Raw genomic sequence first — 21097 nt, 5'->3', positions numbered from 1 at the left:
GTCATAACTAGCGTCTTTTTTAGGGAGAGGCTGCATTGTATGCAACTATTGATGGAACTATCGATGCATCATGATGTGTATATACAGCCAAAATCAATTATAGCGTACCAGGAGTTCTTCACCCGCCAAATAGCGCTCTACGTTCTTCACCACCTCGTCGTACATACGGCCGATATACTCTTCCGACCCATACCCCATATGCGGCGAGAGAAGCACATCGCTACGCCCATTCTTTCCCCACTCGGTCGTTCGCCATTCACTGTCGGCAGGGAGTGGCTCGACATCGAATACATCAATAGCCGCGCCGCGAATACGGCCGGCCTTGAGGGTTTCTAACAGGGCATCCTGGTCAATCAATGGCCCCCTGGATGTATTGACAAGTAGTGCTGTCGGCTTCATCGCGGCCAACTCCTCTCTGCCGATCATGCCACGACTTCGGTCCGACAAGACGTAGTGTAGTGACACAATATCAGCTTGACGCAGCAAATCGAGCTTGGATACTGCCACCGTAATGCTCCCTGCAGGCAATCCGATCTCCGCAGCGGCTTCATCTGCCTTTTCCTGCGACAGACTGGAGCTCCATGCAATAACCTTCATCCCGAATGCCAGCACAGCAATTTTGGCGGTCGCCTTGCCGAGTCGCCCCAATCCTACCAAACCTAGTATTTTCCCTGGCAGTTCGATCGCAAGACTGTTTCCTTGCCAGTACGACTTTTCGCTTTTTAGTGCAATGTCGTCACGGGCAATATGGCGCGCCAGCCCGAGAATCAATGCCCAATTCTGCTGTGTGGTCGAATCGGGCCCAATGCTTTCGGTGCCCCGACTTGTACCCGCAACCACAATTCCCTTTGTTGAGGCAAATTCATGATCGATCGACAAATTACGGACACCGGTTGTAAGAAGAAGCCGCAAATTGGGCAAGGATCCGAGTACGTCTGCCTTGAAAGCACTGCGTTCGCGCATAGTTGAGATCACCTCAAAAGGCTCCAGTCGTTTGATCTGGGCCTCGCGTTCATCGGGAATTCGGACATTGAGAGTATTGGGAAAAAGGGTGAGTGAGACCTTGCTAGCAGCTGTAAGATGAGCGAACTTGGGTGTCGCGATGCCCTGGTAATCATCCAGAATGGCAATTCTTACGGGAGGGGACATTTCTTTAGCCGGCGTGAGGTAGTGGCGTACGTAAATATCTGCGATCGTCTCAGAAAGCGCAAGGTTTGAAAAGGCATGGATGCATGTTTAACATATCACAGAACAGGGGTTTATAATCAAGAAAATCACGCCATTTAAGGTATACAACATTACAAATAAAAGGAAAGCGAAACTGCGGGGAGAACCAACTATGTTGACATTCATAGCGATATCGGCCGACGTCGACGGCTATTCGACTGCCGACGGACCATGGTTCTCCGCTATAACCACTATAAAAAAGTATGATATGATATATGAATCTAAATATTCCCAGAACTAGAGATAAGGCATCTACATCACGTATTATAAGATGAAAGAGACGAAAGCCATCCGGGACATCCTCCTCCGGTCAATCTCTCTTTTCAGCATCACCAGGCACGTCGCCACCACAACCGCCTCATCAAGATACTCGTCTGCCACGCGGTCGATAATAAGAAGCCCACCATTGCCTGCGGTGCTACACGTTGATCCTGCTGTGCGTGTCTCCTTGGACCGACCAAATTCCGCAATAATCTTTCCCTTCCCATTTCCGTGATTAGTCTCGTCGTCTTCCCCCGGAGCAAGTGTCTGATGCCGAAGGACGATCAGATTGGTTCTATTCCCCGTTTCAGTGTCTCTCCGCTTTCCATATGACCATTCAAATTCACTTTCGGGGTGTTTATCATGTCTTGGTACAGTGAACTTAATGGTACGAGAGGTCCATTTAGCTATTATCGGGACCGTGTACTTTGAAGCGCTCGACAAACAGTCTTCATTAAGAGAGCTGTAGACATGTAGGATAGGGTCTCTTCCCGGCCCAAAGAAATACTTCGTCTCTACCAGCTCCGCTTCTGTCCGCGTATCACTCAGTACAGCATCACCAGAATGCAGCCGACTTCTTCTAGATACATAGGCTATCCTGTCGTTATTGGTGTGGTCGAAAATGGGAATTTCCATCTGGAAATCAGGCACTGGCATTGGGATGGGGAAGCGAAAGAGGCCTATTCCGCGCGCATCAATTTGGAAGGATCGACCCGGACAGAATTGGCTTTGGGAACTTTCGTCGATGGATACAATGGTTGTCGCGTCTGATGCGGCATCAGAGTACAAGTCGGTACTCTCGGATTGGCTGCTACTACATCTCCGAATGATGGAGGAGTAGCTTGGTGGGTAAATTTTATAGTCGTGAGTGCTCATTGTATGGACATTCAGATTTTATGAAAAAATAGAGACAGACGTCAAGTAATGAATGTTTTTCCAGTTAAAGGATGGACTCGCCCTTTTTATGCTACCTACCAACCCAACAGCGGCGTCTCTACCGAAGTAGGAAACTTGGTGAATACGAGCCGAATTTAGCCACAACTCGAATCGCCTCCATAAGCAAGATCTTCTCTGTAGGCACATCCTATGCTTTTGGGGCTAGCATATTTTATGTATTTTACATTAGATAAAATTGTTAGCTCAACATGACTATGGAAAATGAATGTCCAACGGCACTTTGGTAAATTAATGACAATGGCTGCTTAATCACACTTCCGCCCAATTTAGTGATTTGCTCGTATTACTAAACAAGCCACCCTTTTGCAGTTGAATTTTTTGTTATCCATATGGTTTCATTCTACCCCACCGTGGTATTATGATGATCTAATAATATTTCAATTAAAATGTCCCAGAATGCCCCATTATGCTTGTAGCTACGCGGTGCATAGTATTACCGTCCTACCTATTGGACATCAGTTCTGTACTAGACATCAGAACATGAAAGAAGGTTAAATAGACTACTGGTATGGTGCATTAGAATTATTCTAGCCAATATATAGCTACTGCCTCATCATAATTAGTGTACAGATAAAAAGGTATCGTTCAAGCCAGGTTAGACCTAAATTGTCGAATAGTAAGACAAAAGAAAAGAGCGTCTAAACCCCGGTCCGACTTCACCGAACCCAGAATCTAAAACTCCGGCCATGGGATGTAGCGTAATGAGATTGTTCGCCCGTATACGACATTGAGTAACTTGTCTGGTTGAATATGCATCGGCTGAAACTGTTAGACTTCGTTTTTGCTGTCACCACATATACATACCCCGCTGTTAAATCAATGTCCATGAGTCCAGAAATACACATTCTGACGCAGTTTCGTTGTGTCTTGAGTAAATGTCGCATCGAACTGGTGTGCATATTTCATGTTGACCTCCAAAATGAGCAGATTCTTTCGCTTTCCTGGCAAAATGGTAAAAGTCCCTAAACGAGCCACGTGGTCGTCGATAACGTTGAGGGAGATATTATAATGTTCCTTTGCTTCTGTACCGTCGCCATAGCCAAAAACCATTCCAAAATGAGATTTGTCCTTTTCATTTTTCATCATTTCATTTATGTCGAAAATCCATGCGACGTTTTTTTCATCCAATTTATGCATAAGTTGATGTGGATTTGGGTTTGGTTGAGTCAATAATTTAATTGAAAACCCCCATTCCCCAGCTTGAATATTGAGAGGTTCGGTCTCAGTTCGGCCCTTTTCCACGGTAGTGAAATCGTAAACGTCCCTTTCCATCTTGTCAAAAGAAAGAATATTTTGAATGCAAATACAGAAAGTGGTCACAAAATTGCCTCCATCGCTTGATGTCGGACTGCTCCTTTTGGTATCATTCATCGTCGGTGGTGGTAACTAGAAGGAGACTAGTTGTAGTTGAATTATTGGCAATTTTCCCAATCTAAGTAGTATATTGAAGAAAGAACTTCAGAGATACAAAGACTAAGACTTTTATAAAATTCAAACCATAGATACTAACATTATGACTACAAAGTTCCTTTGATACATTGACTCCTAGCCTAAATGCTATAAGTATGAGTCAATTAGTGAATGAGTCTTGTAATGTATCATTTATCAACCCTTTCATCGCAATAGAAGACAGAATAATACTAAAACAAGGCATCGGCCATTCCCTTCTAGCATACCAATACGTCAGGAAAGAACTAGTATTCAGAAACACAAGCACCTTAGGGCTAAGTTTACACAGCACTCGCTTTACATTATATAATACTTTTAAAGTACCAATCAAAGGCCCTAAGAAATCCAATATTAAGCCTTTGGAGTAGAGTAATTAGTTAAAGAAAAGGAAATTTGTTACATTAACCAATTCCCAAAGAGGGGGCTATTTAAACATTCTATATACATGATTGATAACGAGTACCCTAAAGTACCTCATTGCAATACAAGAGAAAGAGTGTTTAATATGCCACATAGTGACTGAAGGTCATGGGAATTCTCAAGGTTGGTTTGACAGTTTTACTGGATCTGAGCTCGCGCAACATTCTTTGCAACCACACCAGAGGCTGTTCTCTGAACCGACATAGCCATGCGTCCAGAAAAAGACATTTACGTCAACGCCGATATCTTCAGCCCTGCCTGTACCCTTGTATTTATGAAACTCACGTAAGATGTCGGTTTTTAGGATCCACATGTTCTGCTTGGATCCTTGAAGAATGTCGACTTTTCCTACGAAGGCGGACCGCTTACCCTCTATAGTGAGTTCGCCTTTAATAGTTTTGTTCTCCATTATGTCGCCGAATCCCATGACCATTCTATAGGCAAGCTGCTCGGAAATTTGTTTATATGATCCGAGGTAGAAGGCGTCTCTCCAACGAGTGTCGAATTCGTCATCTTCGCCGTCCCCATCATCTCCGTCGTTAAGTATAAGATAACAGCCCCATCCTCCTGACCGAATGAGGAGAGGATTATTTTCATCCGTTTTCGAAATTTCCAATTTCCTTATTGCACTCCAAAACCCTTCCGCTCCATCTCTCTTAAGATGCAGATATACGCCATTTTCATCAAGCTCAAACAGGATAAGCGCCCAAGACGCTGGAAGCTTGGTGGCTGGGTTGGTCTCGGTAGCAGTTGCGGCTTCATTCACTTCGGTGATGGCGATTTTATACATGATAGTAGTATAAAATGAGGTTTGTGATTATTGAATGTTTTATTCTTGGTTTGCTTCGTTAAGAAGAGTAATATATTGAAGAAATATTTTTTAGAAAGTTCAAAGGGAGGAGTGGTGAGAGCTCAATTTATGCCATAGACTGGTGCATTATGACTACAAATCACCCTATCTGAATCACCTTTTTGAGTCATATTATGTGTGTGTGTATGACAAAATATTTATGACTACAATGATGAGTCCCTTACGCGTACCATCGATCGAGTGTTTAATCTCAAATCAATAGAACAAACTAGAAATATAGGGATAGTAAGAGATGTTCGTGATTCATATCTAGTATATCCACATATCTTAGGCAAAAGCAGATCTAATTCAATTCCAAGAAAGCGTAGTGTTCCATATCTCTTTCTTGTGTCTTCTTGATTTTGATTGCCCAAAAAACCTGTATATGCAGAATGGGAGGACAATATTTTGTAATGCTCTTCTGTTAACCAGTTCGATGATTCGTTGTCACTGAAAGATGTATAACATGGCCAGCGTGTGTCATATTAAAGAAAACTGGAGAAACCATCATCTTAACAATACAGGATAAGAATGTTATCTTACGTAAGATTAAAATGTAGTCATATCAGAATTTGAGATGAGACTGACTTTTATTAGGAATAAATAGTCATAGAAATGAATTAGCAATAGAATCGTTATAAAAAGACAAGAACAGAAAGTCTATCTTGAAAATAAGCAGAGATATCACAAGACTGAGACAGAAACTTGTTTTCAGGTTGGGATAGTGACATTGTACGTCTGACAGCCTCCTAACACGGGTACTCCGTTCATCCTATCATTGATCCATGACCAACCAGCTAGGAAGCCATGAGCGCCAGCAGATCCATGGGAGGCATTTAGCGCTCGATAGTACTCTATATCTGCACCCTCACCACAAAACTTTTCCACAAGTGCATCCGTGTCCTCCACGACACTCACTTCGTCTGCTGTTCCCTTGTAGTTGTAAATCGGGGCTGCCGGAACCCCGTGCAAACCCATAATTCCAGTATTCTGAATGACACTATTCGGCACAGTAGCAGTGAGAAAAGAGGGCACATCGAAGAAAGGCACAAAGTCAGTATTGTTGAATACCGAAATCGTGTCCACTATACAACTGTGAGCAGCTTGGGAAAGCCTCAAAGCATCGCCTTGAACGAGATTCTCAGATAACCAGTCAGAGATATTCAAATACTCCTTTGCGAGGCCAAGAACACCCGAAGCAATGAGCCCAGCGTCCGCCGTACCGTCAATAGTGCCGAAGACGGAGCTGGCATTGGGCGTTAAAGCTGTAAGCAGTGCTCCTGCAAACTTGAGTTCAGGTGCATAAGAGGCCTGCAATTCAAGCGCCCATTCGCTTGCCAAAGCACCTCCCGAAGTCCCGGCAAGAACAACCTTGGCATTGTCGTCAATTCCCGTAATATTTTTGGACGATAAACAAGCTCTAGTAGCGTCCAGCATGGAATATCCAGCCCTTAGCCCATTTGAGAAAGAAGCTGTGAATCCTTCGTAATCGGTAACCGCGACGTTCCAGCCTTGTTGAAGACCAGCGCTGACGGTTATTGCTTCTGGCAACGATGTGTCATTCTGAAAAAGCGTGTACGATGGACTGCAGTCAACAGACGCCGAGTCGTAGGCAAACTGTATTTCTAGAAGTTTATCACTCGCTGCGTTTGGTGGAATGAAAACTGTGGTTACAATGGCTGTAGGGGCTCCTTGGCTGTCTCTAGATCGAAGAAGTAGTTGGTATGTATCCGCTAATGCGGTTGTATTAACGCGAGTAGTAGGAGGGACTCTTCGGGATCGGAGAATTGTGCCCGGTGAAGCTGTCTCGAACGATGGTGGTGGCTGATAGAACGCGTCGACCGACGGAGGCAATGGCGATACCCGATCAACGCTCTGGCCATTAGAAACGGTGGCCAGGTAGAGAAGTGGAAAGGTGAGGCAGTATATGCATCGCATTTTTTTTCGGGCGTAAAATGAGAATTTCAGATCAACAGAACTAAATATGAATGTAATGTCTTACTGAGCAATCTAGTGTAGATGCACCACCTTGTATATGGTTATTACCGAGGTCCGCCTGACAGTGCGCTACTTGAATGCCTCTTGACCCGTAGTAAAAAAAAAAAGGAAAAAGAGAAAATATTCTCTTTTCTTTACTATATAATGATGCTGCAAACAGCTGATAGACTAGGTGGGTCTTCCAGGTTTACAAATGTAACCTCAGAGGTTTCCTAAAACGGAAACGTCTCACATCACTTTGACTGTCAAGTGTCTAGGAGAGGCTAAGGATTATGCCTAAAATTTGTCATTTGGACGATTATAATTTTATCGACCAGGATCTGCAGAGAATCGCCATTTTCTCACTAGTGTTGAAGAGTATTTGAGTATAATTTTGATGAAGATTCTCCAGTACAGCGAGCAATAATATGATTGTATTGTGGGGCGGATCCTCACGAAGACATAAATCCAGTCATTAACGCAGTTATATGCAGTTTTTAATCTATCAATTGTTGATATTTTAGTATATTTTTAGTAAACTCGAATTTTCAAATAGCTTTAATTGATCACTGTGGTTAAAATTCACATCACACCAAGGTAACGTCAGAAAAGTCATATTATATCATAGCACCCGTTCCATCCGTTGTATATCCAGCACGTGTAATGCGGTCCGGCAAAGAACACAGCAGTTGATGAATCTTGCTGTTGTTACGGTGAAATCGCTCGAGATACAGACAGATTGCTCGGTACTCTACTCGTGCCCGTTGCTCGATCCACCACAACGACTCGCTAGCTCGCACATACCACAGGGCTAGTAGCAATAAAGCTACAGGGTCCTTCTCCTGCAGCAGATCCCTGAAGGACGACTGAGATTGGCTCATGAAGCTGACCATTTGAATGCCCGGAGACTCATTGCCTGTGAGTCTCTGTAACCGTGCTAGCACGTGAGCTGCTACGAAGTAAGGGTTGTTCTGTTTATTGCATGATGCGCTCATATTACACATCTCGGCCAAGGTCGTGGGAATACCCTCTGTGCCAACAAGAGGTAATTCGAAATGTAGCCCGGCATACTCATGGGCCATAGCCCGAAAGATGCCTCCAGGCCGTAGAGGATTGGTCAGATCCCATATAGTTTTCTTCGCCTCGCTCAATCGAAACCACTCTAGATCCGATGGATCCGATTGTCGAAGTGGCCAGGCTTCTTCTGGAGTGGCTGCGTCAAAGGAGGCAATGGTCATGATGCCTAGTAGGGCTGCTGTAGCCCACAGAGGGTCAAAGTCTGATGAGTCGATATGGCGCGAAAGCTTCTCATTGAAGAGACGAACGCATTGAGAAAAATGGTGTGCCTCGGTCCTCGTCCGGTAGCTTTTTGTGGGCATAGCTTGGTAACGCTCGTGCGCGGCTGCTACGGTAAGCATGGTATGCATCAAGTATGGGTTCTACCTAGTCAGCCGGACAGAAGCGAGAAAGTATAATGGATAGAACTCTTGGCCTACCCTGAATGCGATATGCGGGACGCGATACTTCCAGATCTTCATCATTTCAGTGCTGAATGAGTTGACGGCACGCATACGAAATCTCTGTAATCTATGTATGCATTGCGTGTCCATCATGAAGCTAGTAACATCATCGGAGCAGAAAATGGGCAAGCTTAAAGACGGAGGGAGGAATTCAACTGCCCGAGATTGGAATCCTGTCGTCAAAATCTGGAGGTCTGACGTCTGTGCCACAAAGTTGCATAATACACCGTAATCCTTGCATCTCTGACACTGGGGCTTCCCCTCGTCGCACTGGGGATATAAGCTTGATATTCGACGAAGAGCAGGGCCCGACTTACTTTTACCCTCCGGAGCTTGCAGTTTCGGCAGCCAAAGCGTGATTTCTTGTAGTGTCTTCGCTTTCGCTGTGTTGACCCACTCACAGTAGTTTCCATATTTTATTAGATTTCGTTAATCATCCACCCTTAATCAAAGTTGACTGATGTCAAAAGTGACGTTCTTACGACCTGATTACAATCCGGGATCTCGTAAGCACGGGCTAACCGGCGCTCGTCTCGTGGATCTACACGCTATACTCCCTGTCGCGTTGCGAACACTCTTATTGGTGGAGAGGTGGATTAGGGTTGATTAAATGGATCCTCACCAGCATTCTCATATCAAGAAACCTGACACGCACCACCTTCGGACTTCTCGGGTCCGTTACTGTGTAATCTAATCCGCTGGTATCTCCTCAGCTTGCCCAAATGGACCAGTTGTTTGCCATTGAACTGCATTTAAGGAGGGCGTATTTCCGGGAGTAGGCAACAGCCTGACTCCAAATCATTTCCACATATCCATCGCAAGCATAAATCGCCCCTTCTTTTACTACAGCATTTCTGCAACTACTCTATAGTCCAAAATGCGTGTGTTCATCACTGGTGGCTCCGGTCTGATCGGAAAAGCGGTCATCAAAGAGCTTCTCGACGCAGGACACACCGTCTTGGGCCTCGCACGCTCCGACAAGGCAGCAGAGGAGCTGGCTGCCCTTGGAGCAGATGTGCAGAGGGGCTCCCTCTATGACTTGGATATACTGAAACAAGGAGCTGCTTCATCGGATGGCGTGATCCATCTAGCATTCGTTCACGATTTTGCCAACTTCGAGCAAGGCTGTCGCACAGACCGGGAAGCCATCCAAGCTATGGCGGATGTTCTCGCTGGATCAAATCGTCCTCTGATAATCACCACTGGAACCCTACTGCTCACACACGGTCGCATCGGGACTGAAGACGACTCTCATGACGCCTCGTCCTCAACGTTCGCCGCTCGTGGGCAGTCGGAAGTGTTGGCTAGAAGACTTGCTTCCAAGGGTGTTCGCACAGCAATCATGCGTCTTGCGCCTACAAACCATGGTGATGATGACAAACATATGTTCATGTCCACCCTAATTTCTACTGCACGTGAGAAAGGCGTCTCTGTCTATGTCGGCGATGGACTGAACCACTGGCCTGCAGTGCACTATTTGGACACTGCCGTTGCCTACCGACTTGCGCTAGAGAAGGCGAGCGCTGGTTCGACATTCCACGTCGTTGCAGAAGAAGGTGTCAAGATGAAGGATATCGCGGAAATGATTGGGAAGAAACTTGGCCTCCCGGCCCAGTCGAAGTCTATAGAAGAGGCGCAGGAACACTTCGGCTCGTTTGGCTTGGCAGTTGCTGCCGATAACTTTGTCTCAAACAAGAAGACTCGGGAAGTATTGGGTTGGAACCCCCAGCAATGTACACTGCTTGCCGATCTTGAAGATGGAAGCTACTTCAAGGATGTATGATACCAGCAAGCAAAGTTTATTTGCTCACCGTTTCGATATCAATATCAATGAAAGGCGTTTGAAACAAAGTAGACACTATTTGACCCTGTTTTCTAAGCTAAAGTTCATAAAAAAGGTCTTGAGAATTGAGTAAGGTCGACTGAAAAAAGTTAATATTTCTCCATTCAACCCCCCTGCTATATACAATCCATAAAATCATAAATACAATTGATAGGCCAACAAGCATCTATCTATCAGCCACCCCCATTCATATCATTCATTACATTCATATGTGTTGGTATCAATTGGCCATCAACTCCAAGCGACCCATAATATGTATGAGATGGTGTGATACACACAAGAACAGAAAAGAGGGAGATTAAAGATCAATCAGAAGTTCACGCTTAATATGCGCTAGACACAAGGAAAATAAGAGAAAGGGAAGAGCGCCATGCCACATCTGATAGATACTAATCAGTGGATTACAAACCGTAGAAAGATGCAACCTCTTGACCCAGCCAATGATAATTGTAAAACAACGGATTAACCATCATCATTGGATCAGTAGGGGTCATGAGGTTGGTCGGAATCTGGTCGAATATCTGGTGTTGCTGCTGTTGTTCCATAGTGACTTCAGCCATGCGATTCAAAACCTGTTGAGTCTGCGCTTTGAACTGGCTTATCAGACGGTCTGCGCCCTGACGTTTTTGTCGAAACTCGTCGAGCAATACTTGTACAGTGTCGAGAGAATCGTATCCCTGCGTATTGTCCCATATAACACTGTTTCCCTGCCGCAACGAGCGGATATTTTGCTCGAGACACCATAGAATGGTCACTCCCGCAGAGTATACGTGGCACAGGGTAATCCACAGCCATTTAATTTTGCCAATCGAGTAGCTACGCGAATACGACTGGATTATGAGAATGCTGGCGTTGCCACAGCTGACGATGCAATCGTGGTTTGGGTAAGGGTTGAGTATGGAAGGGCGGTATAGAAGTGTTAATGCAGAATTGTAGAGAAAGTCGTAGTAGTTGGTGGAGTAATGCACACAGCTTTCGATAATGGGAGCGTAGGAACGCCATGCGTCGAGTTCTTGTCGAAAATCCTCGATTAGGTGTAGCACGTTTGGGACGTTCGGGTCGGCATGTGGATTGTAGACTATAATTTACTGTCAGCTCAAACTTTTCGAGAATGTAAGGTTCAGTGGTAATTAGAAACTTACAGCATCGATATATCCGCGAGAAAATCCGACGTAATTGAACCACCTGCACTGATATTGACATGGAACAATTTCGAGGGGCATCCATCCAGTTATCGTCCAGCTCGCGAGGTATATCAACTACAATGTCTTCATCAGAAATGCCCAATGGTCGGCTGAGTGTAACCGAAATCAAGCGATCAAGATTGTAAAGGCTCCAAAAAGCACGCTTGTCCATCTCATGCTCGCGTATATCCTTTGTCGACACATTTGGAGGCGGTCTGGCTTTGTGCAGGCCTAAACTCGTGGCAAGCCTCATTGCCGTTCCCAAGACATGCCAAATACTGGGTCCCGATGGCGTTGATAAAGAATATAGAGCCAAACTCAGGAGTGCTTGCAACGACACTCGGTCCTCATTCTGCAGGGTTGGTGTTAATGTCTGTCTCGCCGCTCCATAGAAGGCGGTCGCTTGTGTGATATCGTTCGTGGTTGTCAGCAGAGCTGTTGCTATTGTCATGTGGTACGAGTTCTGCACCTGTGGAGAGACCGGTTGGTTTGAGTAAATGCGTCGCATTCCGCGCATGAATTCGACTTTGTGGAGGAAGGGATACTGTGTTCCAACACCCTCAAAGTACTGGCCCACAAGTCGCTCCGCTTCCTCCCATGATGATAGTCGCCGCACCGATGGTATAGCCGATGATGTAGGACGAGGAACTGAGCTGCGTCTATTTTCTAGCTTATCACGAAATATCTCCGATATATTGGGTAATTGTCCACCATCCAAAGAGGGTAATGATGATGGTCTACTCATTGGTGAGTTGACCACGTCAACTGCATCATTCTGAGCGCTCAGGCCCGGGCCGGCTCGTGGTTGTGCAAGCAAAGTCGGCACATGGAACCACTGATCAGGGTCTTGTTGTTGTTCCTGTTCCTCTTGATGTTGCTGCGGCGGCGGCGGCGGCGGCGGTGGTGGTTGCTGCTGTTGATCCTGTCCCTCTTCAATGGCAACATTAGCACCTGTCGGTTTATTGGACAGGTCTAATCCGGTCCGTGATCGCAGCGTCTGCTCCAGCCATTCTACTCGCTTTTGTAGGTTCTCAATTTGGTCTCGAGGGACGGGTTGATGCGCAACCGACTGACCTAATGTGAGCACTGTGCACACAACCCCGGCACGAGTACAAGCGGAGCAATTCGGGTAGCGAAAGTCGCATTTTTTCTTGCGCTTGCGACAGAACTCGCATGCGGTCGAGACGCGTTTGGTCTTTGAACCATGGCCATCCCGATCACCCGCTTCAGGGCTCTGCGGCGATAAAGGCCGCTTGCCGTATATTGACGAGGTTGTCGAGAGCGCCGAAGACGCAGGTACGGCGTTTTCAACGTGCTGTATCGAGGAAGAGGAGCCGGGAGACACGGAGGACGAGGGAACCGACTGCGCAGGCGGCGGGACGACTTGCGATGTATTCGTGAGCGACGACGAAACAGCCACGGTCGGATTCAGTCGAAAGCGACCCAGCTGGCCACGGAAATTCGAAGCCTTTTCGGCAGCGCGACCACTGGCAGCAGCGCCGGCTGTCATAATATCGTAAATTCACTCCCCTCAGGTGTTCTACTCAACCACGCCGAACCGGTCCTGTCCTGTCCTGTCCTGTTCTGTGTTCTCCGGCCGGTTCTCATAAGGGGCGGGCGCTGTGCCTTCTTTCCGAGGAAGAAAGTGACAGTTTCGAGCCAGATGCGAGCCGCACAACCCTGCAGGTGGCCGGTCAGATAGGGTCCTGATAGCCGGAGGAACACGCAGCGGCCTATCACGACTGATCAATGCTGACCAGGCCTCGTTTCGGATCGGCGGTTTGTGCTTTTCCGGACGCTGTGGGGAATCGCGCGAGCAACTCTGGCCGGGGATCGGCGGCGCCAGGGGGGAAACGGTTAGGTTGCTGTGAGAAGAGGCCGGCCATCTTGCTGCTCGACAAAGTTCACGAGTCGAAAAACATGGAGGTACATATCTTTTGCCATCGCCGCAAATCAAGTCTACGTCGGGAGGAGACATACGATGCAGCATAAAACCATGCAGCCCGGCTGCCTTTGCGACACCTGCGATCACGGGTGGGTCTCGCGATCTTCGATGTCGCGCGCCAATGCTATAATGACAGGCAATAATCCGGAGAAGCTTGGATTGGCAGGGAACAACTGGATTGGGGGTAGAATAGGCGAGATCGATGGAGTCCCGTCGTTTCAGGAGGTAGGGGTAAGTCGTCGTTTTGCCATTCTCAAGTGCCCTGTTCTCTCTACGTTGCATCGAAGTTTCCAGCTCCCGACAGAGCGCGCTAGCCTCCAGAGATGAATGAGGCCCTCCTAGTAAATAGCCCCGTCTACTATGGGAACCATTATTTCGTGTTTCATTGCTCTTGTTACCTTAATTCCTTATAATTTCCTGTTACTTCAAGAGCATCTTTTGTAGCTGCCTGTTGATTGGCCACACCAGACAGCTCTGTGATTGGGCAATTTTAAAGTTCTGCTCTATTATGGGTCTCATGCGCTAATATCATTGGCCAGCGCCTCTCCCAGCCTGGAAGATTGGCTTGTAGTAGCTCCGTACATACATATGCATGTATACAGTGACGTCTGGACTGGGCCCTGGAAAGAAGACCGAAGTATATTTTAGATGCATGCATGCGCGTTTCAGGTTGCTCGTTTCTCTTTATGTGCCAAATGTTCTAGGCAGGCTTAGTATTCATAAAAATAGCATAAGCATTCAACTAATAAGGAACGACTGTCTGTCATTGGTTGTCAAATATGAACAATGAACGAGAGAACCCACTAAATACGCTACCTATATGTAATCCTAACAACACAGCGGGGGGATGCTTTTGCTTCGAGTCAGATTAGAGTTACGAAAGTAAAACTACGTCCCAAATAGGAACCATCAAAAAAGAAGGGAAGTAGCGCCGTGAATGAACCGTCATATGGGCTACTACCCTAGAGAGCTGGGACTTATATGCCGACACGTTATACGTATGATACATACATAATAGAGTAGACTAGCAGGGTCATTCAAATATACGGCATTGCATTATCATCATTATTGCTAAACAGTAGATGTCTCGCCTGGAGTAATCACATAATCAAACTCGGCTTGTTCAACCATCTTATATAGCGCATCAGCCACCCCGTAACTGAATGCATAACCACCACCGGCAAACCCGTATGCCGAAAGCACTGTCCGATTCCCGATCTTCTGCGAGTCGAGGCGGAATCCGCCTTCTCTGCCGGGTCTAATGCCAATGACATAACTAATATCAGACTCGGCTGGCTCTGCAGGCACAACCTCAGGAGCAAGAATGTGAGCGCGTCGGATTTCATCGCGAGCGACTTCTAGATCGGGCTCTCCACTTCTACAGGCACCGAGTGGTTAGCATATGTTGAGCAGAGTAAAACATTGAAAAGATTCCTCGGGTGCTTACAGATTATCTCTCGAATTATGTCCGCCCAGGATGAGATGGCCTGTCAAGGGCCGAGGGATAATGTATGTGTACTCTTTTCCATTCCGGAAGTACATCGTATGATGCTCTGATGTGCGAAGACGCACGTTCTGACCTCTGTCGGGGAAGGATTTCTCATCCCGCACATCCGTCAGATCACGACTACCCCAGCCACTGGCGTTGATAAAGACAGTGGACTGTGGGTACAGGTCGTACAGCTCTTTGAGGGACTGTACTTTTCGGCGGACGAATTCTCCGCCCAATGACCTGACTTTTGCACCGACCCAAGGAATATGGATGGTGGGATCAACTACAAGACAGTCGTATGACCAAGCAGTGTCGAAGTTTGGTGGATATTCACCAGGTTTTAATGTTCGAAACTGAGCAAGTAAACGGTTAGCCTTGTTCATCTATGCGTGATTCGTCTCACCAAAAACACACGTTTTTCAAAACAGTCTGTCCCCATAATGAAGAGTTTTTCCCGGGTGCTTGTTCCAGGTATTCTCGGCCCTGGACAATGCAGACGCCAGATGTTGGGTCCTCTTGAGCCATCTGTAGTAGACGTCGGTGAGTAACCGCCTGGAGATATTTCTGATCATCGGGAATGCCGGCAGCTGCATGCCAGGCGGCTCCTGCCCATGCCGAGGCGTAGAGTATATTGTCGTCTCCAGGAAGATATTCGCCTACCAAGGTGACCTGAAAGCCATTCTGCAAAAGTTGTAGAGCAGCAGAGCAACCAATAATCCCGGCGCCCAGGACAACAACCGGCCGGCGAGAAAAGGGTATATCGTTCTCCTCTGCTAGCTTCACCTGGCCCGGCATGACGGCCATTAATCAGATATGAGACTGCACAAGGTGAGTCAAATAATGTATAGGAACAGTTTCACCCCGTCGAAAAGATATGCGATAGATAAGACAAAGAAATTTGCAGCTGAAAAAAGGAGAAAAAGCACGCCTGATGGTCGACCTACACAGCGTATACAGTCGAATTTTTATACAAAATTGAAAACTGATTAATAGGAGAACGCTCTGCTTTTTCTGATCGGGAGGACCCGCCTAGAGCATCAGACCCGGTCATTATTTTATATAGTGTCAGATCTCGAGTTCACAAGCCTTGGATGCACGTTGATCCATATTAATCGTCGGGTCTACCCGACACCGCACCTGTGGCTACGATTTCGTCCGCCAGGCTGGCCCATCCAATGGACGATCTCTGCCTCGGACATACCCCGCGTTCCAGACAACGCCCTTTAAAAACGGGCTTTATCCCTGTCTGGTCGAGTGCTCCGGAGTCTGTTCGACCCAAGCGATGCCGATGCGCGTACCCAGTGTCCATGTGAGATCTAATTTGCATGACCGGGTCGTAAGTAACAAGAGTGAGTGTAATAATAATAAATAATGCGTCTACGATGAAATATTGCTATGCACACCTTGCAAGCGAGGTAGGAATCTGCTCGATGCAGCTAAAAGGGTTTTGCATCGTACATGACAGGCGGCTTGTTCCGCCGGCGTGTCCGGCTCGTTTGTCCCTTAGTATACATCACATCAGTTCACGATGTGATAAACCCGAAAAAGGCTCGGACGAAGGATTATTGAAGCGTAGTATTATTTCCATGAATTCTGCAGACATCTTTGAAAAGAGAGGGCAATCGTTCATGCCTACCAGGTACTACTTGCAGCCCTGCGGTGGACCGCTAGACCTCTTCATACCTTGTACAGTTACTATCTTGAAAATCGACTGTGCCTCCCATGCACCTGTTGAGGGCTTTGCATTCACCGTCCCGTTTAGGTTTTGTCGACTCGTCACTGGGATCAGCTCATGCAGGCCGGAAACAGTACTTCCGCGTTTCAGGGTGTTGGTTGGCCAATGCAAATCAACGTGTCGGGTTGCACCGCCTATTGCCAACCTGGATCAATTGATGCTCTATCCACGATGCACGATTGCAATGATGATTGGCCGAAGCTTCATTTGTATATGTGCTGGGGGCCCTATTATTGCGCCACGGCCGACAGCTCAAAGCCGAGTGGGCGGGGTCGACGTGTCGCAGATATTATTATAAGAACTTACTCCTCTCGCTTAGGCATGCATGGTTGATAACGGTATCGGGATTACCGACGATCCTCGACCTCGACAGATGAGGCCGCCGCGAGGCACGATGCTTCGCATACGACACCATGCCTGACGATCCATCACATGAAGTGGCTTTTGCAGGGCCAAATTGTCAGTCCGCAATCGACATACCAGCCGGTATATTATCAGTACAAATTGCAAACCATTGCAACCCCTCAGGTGATGCCTGTTCAGGTTGAAGCCAGGACGGAAACAGGATCAGGTTGCTGCCTAAGGAACCCAGGCCAACAACCTATCACGTGAACAGGCTTATGTCATCTTTCCTGTGAATTGCGTCACGTGAGAATCACCTGACGCCGCCGGGCCGAATATCAGCCCGGAGCCGATCTAGTCCTAGCTGGGCAGCTGGGCCGACCGCAATTAATAATTGCGAAATCGGCCCCCAGCGGACAACCCAATCCGATGATCTATCCACACGCTCAGGATTCTGGGTCCATCCACACAGCATGCCCCAACACACACGCCCAGTCTCCATTTGCTAATTGAGCATAATGAGCTGCCCATACGGGCATAGAGCCGGCGATCCGCAATATATGAAGCGCGACATGGCCAAATGCGGCCTCCCTTTAGCCGCAGCAGCGCCTCCACTATTATGGGCCATCGTGGCGTGTTTTGGCTGGCAAGCGGCCAGGGCTAGTGGTCAGGCCCCGCAGCATGCCGTCCTGTCTGCATCGTGAAAGGTCGAATGTGTCAGGATTTGTGCGAAATCATGCACCATTGCGCCAGGGTTACAGTACAGGACTAACGCCCAGCCGTTTAATGCGCTTGTAAAGTCTACTGGCCGTTGGACCACTGACGGTTGGCGCTGACATCGCTATTCATCTATGCTTTTCTTTTTGTAGCTTGGCCTCGTGTTTAGTGCTCGTGTTTAGTGCTCGTGGGATTGTGCCGGAACTCTCGGCGCCACTACAGAGCGCGGGATACTCCTTAACGGGGACAAACATGATCTTCCTAGAGCTTGAATCATCCTCTGTGATTGTTCCGGACGCGGATGGCTCGCAGATGTCACACATAGCCGGCGATCAATCGAGGTTGATAGGGCACAATTGATGTCCAACATGGACGAGAAGAAGGGTCCCGACCCTATTCAAACGACAGAGGCCGAAGAACGGTCCAATTTCAAAGGCAATGGTCCTGCCCCTGAGGTATGATAGGGTGTTTGAAACTTGTGCTCGTGAATTCGAGCTCGAAGCAGCGGCCTTGGGTTAACGCTGTACTTTTGTCTATTTCTAGGTAACAGCAGCAGATGACAAGCTCATGCCACAGGATGCCGATGGTAGTGACGTGGCTGTCATTGATGATGATGAAGCGCGAAAAATCCTTGACTACGATGCCAATGACTCGCCGTACCCAGAAGTACGAGCAGTCGTGCCACCGCAAGATGACCAAAAGCTTCCAACAAATACGGTGCGCATGTGGGTTATTGGTATATTATTCACTATAGTAAGCTAGTCGGGATTGATGTCTCTGCCTCTTGGAACCTTTATCTAACCCGCATCTAGATCGGATGCGCGTTAAATCAACTCTTCAGTCTGCGCAAGCCCAGCGTAACAATCAACGTGCTTGTGGGACAGTTACTGGCGTACCCCGTAGGCGTCGCCTGGGCCCGACTGATGCCTATTGGCATCCTCAACCCAGATCGCAATTTCAATATCAAAGAACACGCCCTCATCACCATCATGGCTAATGTCTCCTTTGGATCTGCGGCTGCTACCCAGGTTATTGAGGCGACTATGAAATTCTACAACCTGGGAACTCGACCCGGGTTTGGTATTCTGCTCACTATTTCTACGCAGCTTTTTGGTTTCGGTCTGGCTGGGTTGTTTCAACGGTGGTTGGTGCAACCGGCTGCCATGATTTGGCCCGGTGTTTTGTCCAACGCCGCTCTATTCATGACTTTGCACTCGAAAGCGAATGCTTTCGCTGATGGCTGGACTATCTCTCGCCGAAAGTTCTTCCTTATTGTTTTCGGCGCCGGTTTCGCATGGTACTTCCTGCCGGGATTCTTGTTCACAGCGTTGAGTTACTTTAGTTTCATTTGCTGGATTGTGCCTCACAATGTTGTGGTCAACCAACTTTTTGGCCAGGTTACAGGCCTTGGCATGTCAGTTTTGACATTTGATTGGAGTCAGGTGCGTAAATCAGATTTGTCGAAAGCTCCATACAACTGACCATATTAGGTTGTCTATGCCAATGCAAATCCATTGTTGACGCCATTCTGGGCTGGTGTAAATGTCATGGGGGGCTTTGTGTTCTTTTTTTGGCTTATTTGCCCCATCCTTTATTACACTAATACTTGGAATTTCGCATACATGCCAATGATGAACTCGGGCGTGTTCGACAACACCGGCAAGTCGTACAACACGTCAAGAATCATGAACCATGATGGGACTGTCAATACCAAGGCTTATGAAGAATATTCGCCTCTTTTCCTGCCCGCCGGCTATGCTCTCACTTACGGGATTGCGTTCGCCAATTTGACGGGAATTTTCGTGCACATTGCCCTCTACCACGGTAAAGAAATATGGACGATTTGGAAAGGTGATGGCAAGAAAGATATCCACGCACGACTGAATGAAGTTTATCAACAAGTTCCTTGGTGGTGGTTCGCCGGTGTCACTGTATTAATGTGGGTATTGAGCATCGTAGTAAACGAGGTGTGGAATACTGGCTTGCCTGTTTGGGCTGTGCTAGTTGGCTTCCTCATGCCGCTCGTCTACTTCCTCCCTGTGGGAATCATCAAGGCCCTCACCAACATCAGCACCAACGAAATCAACCTAATTACCGAATTCATTGCAGGCTATGCATTTTTGGGCCGGCCGATCGCTAACATGTCTTTCAAATTCCTCGGCTATGCTGGTGTTGCACAGGGATTAGAGTGAGTCTGTCTTGGAAAAAAAAAGAAAAAAAAAAAGGTCAACATGGTACTGACATGTGTCGTAGATTTATGGCTGATCAAAAACTTGGACATTACTTCCACATTCCTCCTCGGATGGTTTTCATGGCCCAAGGATTGGCCACTCTCGTGGGAGCGCTTGTCCAGGCAGGTCTGACGATTGGTGTTCTTGAAGGTGTCAATAACGTTTGCACCTCTGCTCAATCCGGAGGCTATAGCTGCCCACACGGCCAAGTGACGTATTCATCATCTCTTATCTGGGGTATTTGCAGTTCCACCCTTTAAAGCTGTGATTATTTATACTAACAATCATCAGGTGCTCTTGGACCTGGCCGTAGCTATTCGCCAGGTCAAATCTATGGCAAACTGTTATGGTTCTTTCTCATTGGGCCTTGTGTCGTGCTCGTAACATGGGCATTAGGGCGCAAGTGGAAGTTCTTCAACTACGTCACCTGGCCGGTGATCTTCGGAGGCATGAGCTTGGTGCCGCCAGCCACTGGCATCAACTTTTCTTCATGGTGGGCATTCAACGTCGTTTTCAACGGCATCATTAAACGTCGCAGAGGTGCTTGGTGGTCCAAGTATAGTAAGTTACTTCTTCTAGACAACCGCAGCATAGCATACCCATGATTAGATCGGCCGCTAACAATGGGGCTAGACTTTGTCCTTGCCGCCGCACTCGACTGTGGTGTTGCTGTATCTCTTGTCATTATATTCTTCTGCATTGTCCTTCCCGGCGCCAAGCTGGAATGGTGGGGTAATACTGTCTACACGAAGACGGCAGACGGACTGGGTACACCGTGGAAGAAGCTTTCCCCAGGCGAGACGTTTGGACCAACGACATGGAGCTGAGATGTCTTTATTGGATGTCTTGTGTATATTTCCTGTATAATTGTGAACTACATTCAGCCAGCGTTTAGTTAATAGTGTCAGTTTCTGTGAATTTCGTCATTGGTGATGCCAGGTACATAG

General features: G+C 47.3%; 10 protein-coding genes across 10 annotated transcripts; 2 read left to right on the top strand and 8 right to left on the bottom strand.

Annotated features, from left to right (window-relative positions):
* Window positions 1-15: 15 nt before the first annotated feature.
* Window positions 16-1158, bottom strand: BGW36DRAFT_368860 (D-isomer-specific 2-hydroxyacid dehydrogenase family protein). The gene is made up of 2 exons (XM_046215038.1): window positions 1138-1158; window positions 16-1062 (listed from the first exon to the last, which is right to left on the bottom strand). Exons 1-2 carry the CDS (start codon window positions 1147-1149, stop codon window positions 94-96), a joined length of 981 nt encoding a protein of 326 aa, XP_046076146.1. The 5' UTR covers window positions 1150-1158; the 3' UTR covers window positions 16-93.
* Window positions 1159-1320: 162 nt separating this feature from the next.
* BGW36DRAFT_83179 (uncharacterized protein) lies at window positions 1321-2587 on the bottom strand. The gene has a single exon (XM_046222623.1). It carries the CDS (start codon window positions 2362-2364, stop codon window positions 1492-1494), a length of 873 nt encoding a protein of 290 aa, XP_046076145.1. The 5' UTR covers window positions 2365-2587; the 3' UTR covers window positions 1321-1491.
* Window positions 2588-3261: 674 nt separating this feature from the next.
* Window positions 3262-3717, bottom strand: BGW36DRAFT_354559 (uncharacterized protein; the record flags this gene model as incomplete). The annotated part of the gene is made up of 1 exon (XM_046213536.1): window positions 3262-3717. One exon carries the CDS (start codon window positions 3715-3717, stop codon window positions 3262-3264), a length of 456 nt encoding a protein of 151 aa, XP_046076144.1.
* Window positions 3718-4432: 715 nt separating this feature from the next.
* On the bottom strand, window positions 4433-5104 carry BGW36DRAFT_354558 (uncharacterized protein; the record flags this gene model as incomplete). The annotated part of the gene is made up of 1 exon (XM_046213535.1): window positions 4433-5104. One exon carries the CDS (start codon window positions 5102-5104, stop codon window positions 4433-4435), a length of 672 nt encoding a protein of 223 aa, XP_046076143.1.
* Window positions 5105-5875: 771 nt separating this feature from the next.
* On the bottom strand, window positions 5876-7102 carry BGW36DRAFT_393559 (secretory lipase-domain-containing protein; the record flags this gene model as incomplete). Its single annotated transcript, XM_046217824.1, has 1 exon — window positions 5876-7102. The coding sequence occupies one exon, from the start codon at window positions 7100-7102 to the stop codon at window positions 5876-5878; it is 1227 nt and encodes a 408-aa protein (XP_046076142.1).
* A 578-nt stretch (window positions 7103-7680) lies between these two features.
* On the bottom strand, window positions 7681-9119 carry BGW36DRAFT_368858 (uncharacterized protein). The gene is made up of 3 exons (XM_046215037.1): window positions 8979-9119; window positions 8638-8931; window positions 7681-8580 (listed from the first exon to the last, which is right to left on the bottom strand). Exons 1-3 carry the CDS (start codon window positions 9072-9074, stop codon window positions 7759-7761), a joined length of 1212 nt encoding a protein of 403 aa, XP_046076141.1. The 5' UTR covers window positions 9075-9119; the 3' UTR covers window positions 7681-7758.
* Window positions 9120-9311: 192 nt separating this feature from the next.
* BGW36DRAFT_368856 (uncharacterized protein) lies at window positions 9312-10527 on the top strand. The gene has a single exon (XM_046215036.1). It carries the CDS (start codon window positions 9539-9541, stop codon window positions 10442-10444), a length of 906 nt encoding a protein of 301 aa, XP_046076140.1. The 5' UTR covers window positions 9312-9538; the 3' UTR covers window positions 10445-10527.
* Window positions 10528-10787: 260 nt separating this feature from the next.
* On the bottom strand, window positions 10788-13484 carry BGW36DRAFT_83170 (putative C6 transcription factor). The gene is made up of 2 exons (XM_046222622.1): window positions 11647-13484; window positions 10788-11582 (listed from the first exon to the last, which is right to left on the bottom strand). Exons 1-2 carry the CDS (start codon window positions 13196-13198, stop codon window positions 10906-10908), a joined length of 2229 nt encoding a protein of 742 aa, XP_046076139.1. The 5' UTR covers window positions 13199-13484; the 3' UTR covers window positions 10788-10905.
* Window positions 13485-14704: 1220 nt separating this feature from the next.
* BGW36DRAFT_393556 (FAD dependent oxidoreductase superfamily) lies at window positions 14705-15920 on the bottom strand (the record flags this gene model as incomplete). The annotated part of the gene is made up of 3 exons (XM_046217823.1): window positions 14705-15011; window positions 15081-15478; window positions 15540-15920. The coding sequence occupies 3 exons, from the start codon at window positions 15918-15920 to the stop codon at window positions 14705-14707; spliced, it is 1086 nt and encodes a 361-aa protein (XP_046076138.1).
* Window positions 15921-18486: 2566 nt separating this feature from the next.
* On the top strand, window positions 18487-20977 carry BGW36DRAFT_288721 (small oligopeptide transporter, OPT family; the record flags this gene model as incomplete). Its single annotated transcript, XM_046210605.1, has 6 exons — window positions 18487-18672; window positions 18732-19361; window positions 19410-20107; window positions 20173-20387; window positions 20442-20711; window positions 20784-20977. 6 exons carry the CDS (start codon window positions 18487-18489, stop codon window positions 20975-20977), a joined length of 2193 nt encoding a protein of 730 aa, XP_046076137.1.
* Between the last annotated feature and the right edge of the window lie 120 nt (window positions 20978-21097).

The sequence above is a fragment of the Talaromyces proteolyticus genome, assembly GCF_021365285.1.
Source record: "Talaromyces proteolyticus strain PMI_201 chromosome Unknown BGW36scaffold_2, whole genome shotgun sequence".
NCBI classification, from domain to species: domain Eukaryota; kingdom Fungi; phylum Ascomycota; class Eurotiomycetes; order Eurotiales; family Trichocomaceae; genus Talaromyces; species Talaromyces proteolyticus.
This window is presented reverse-complemented; position numbering and strand designations above follow the sequence as displayed.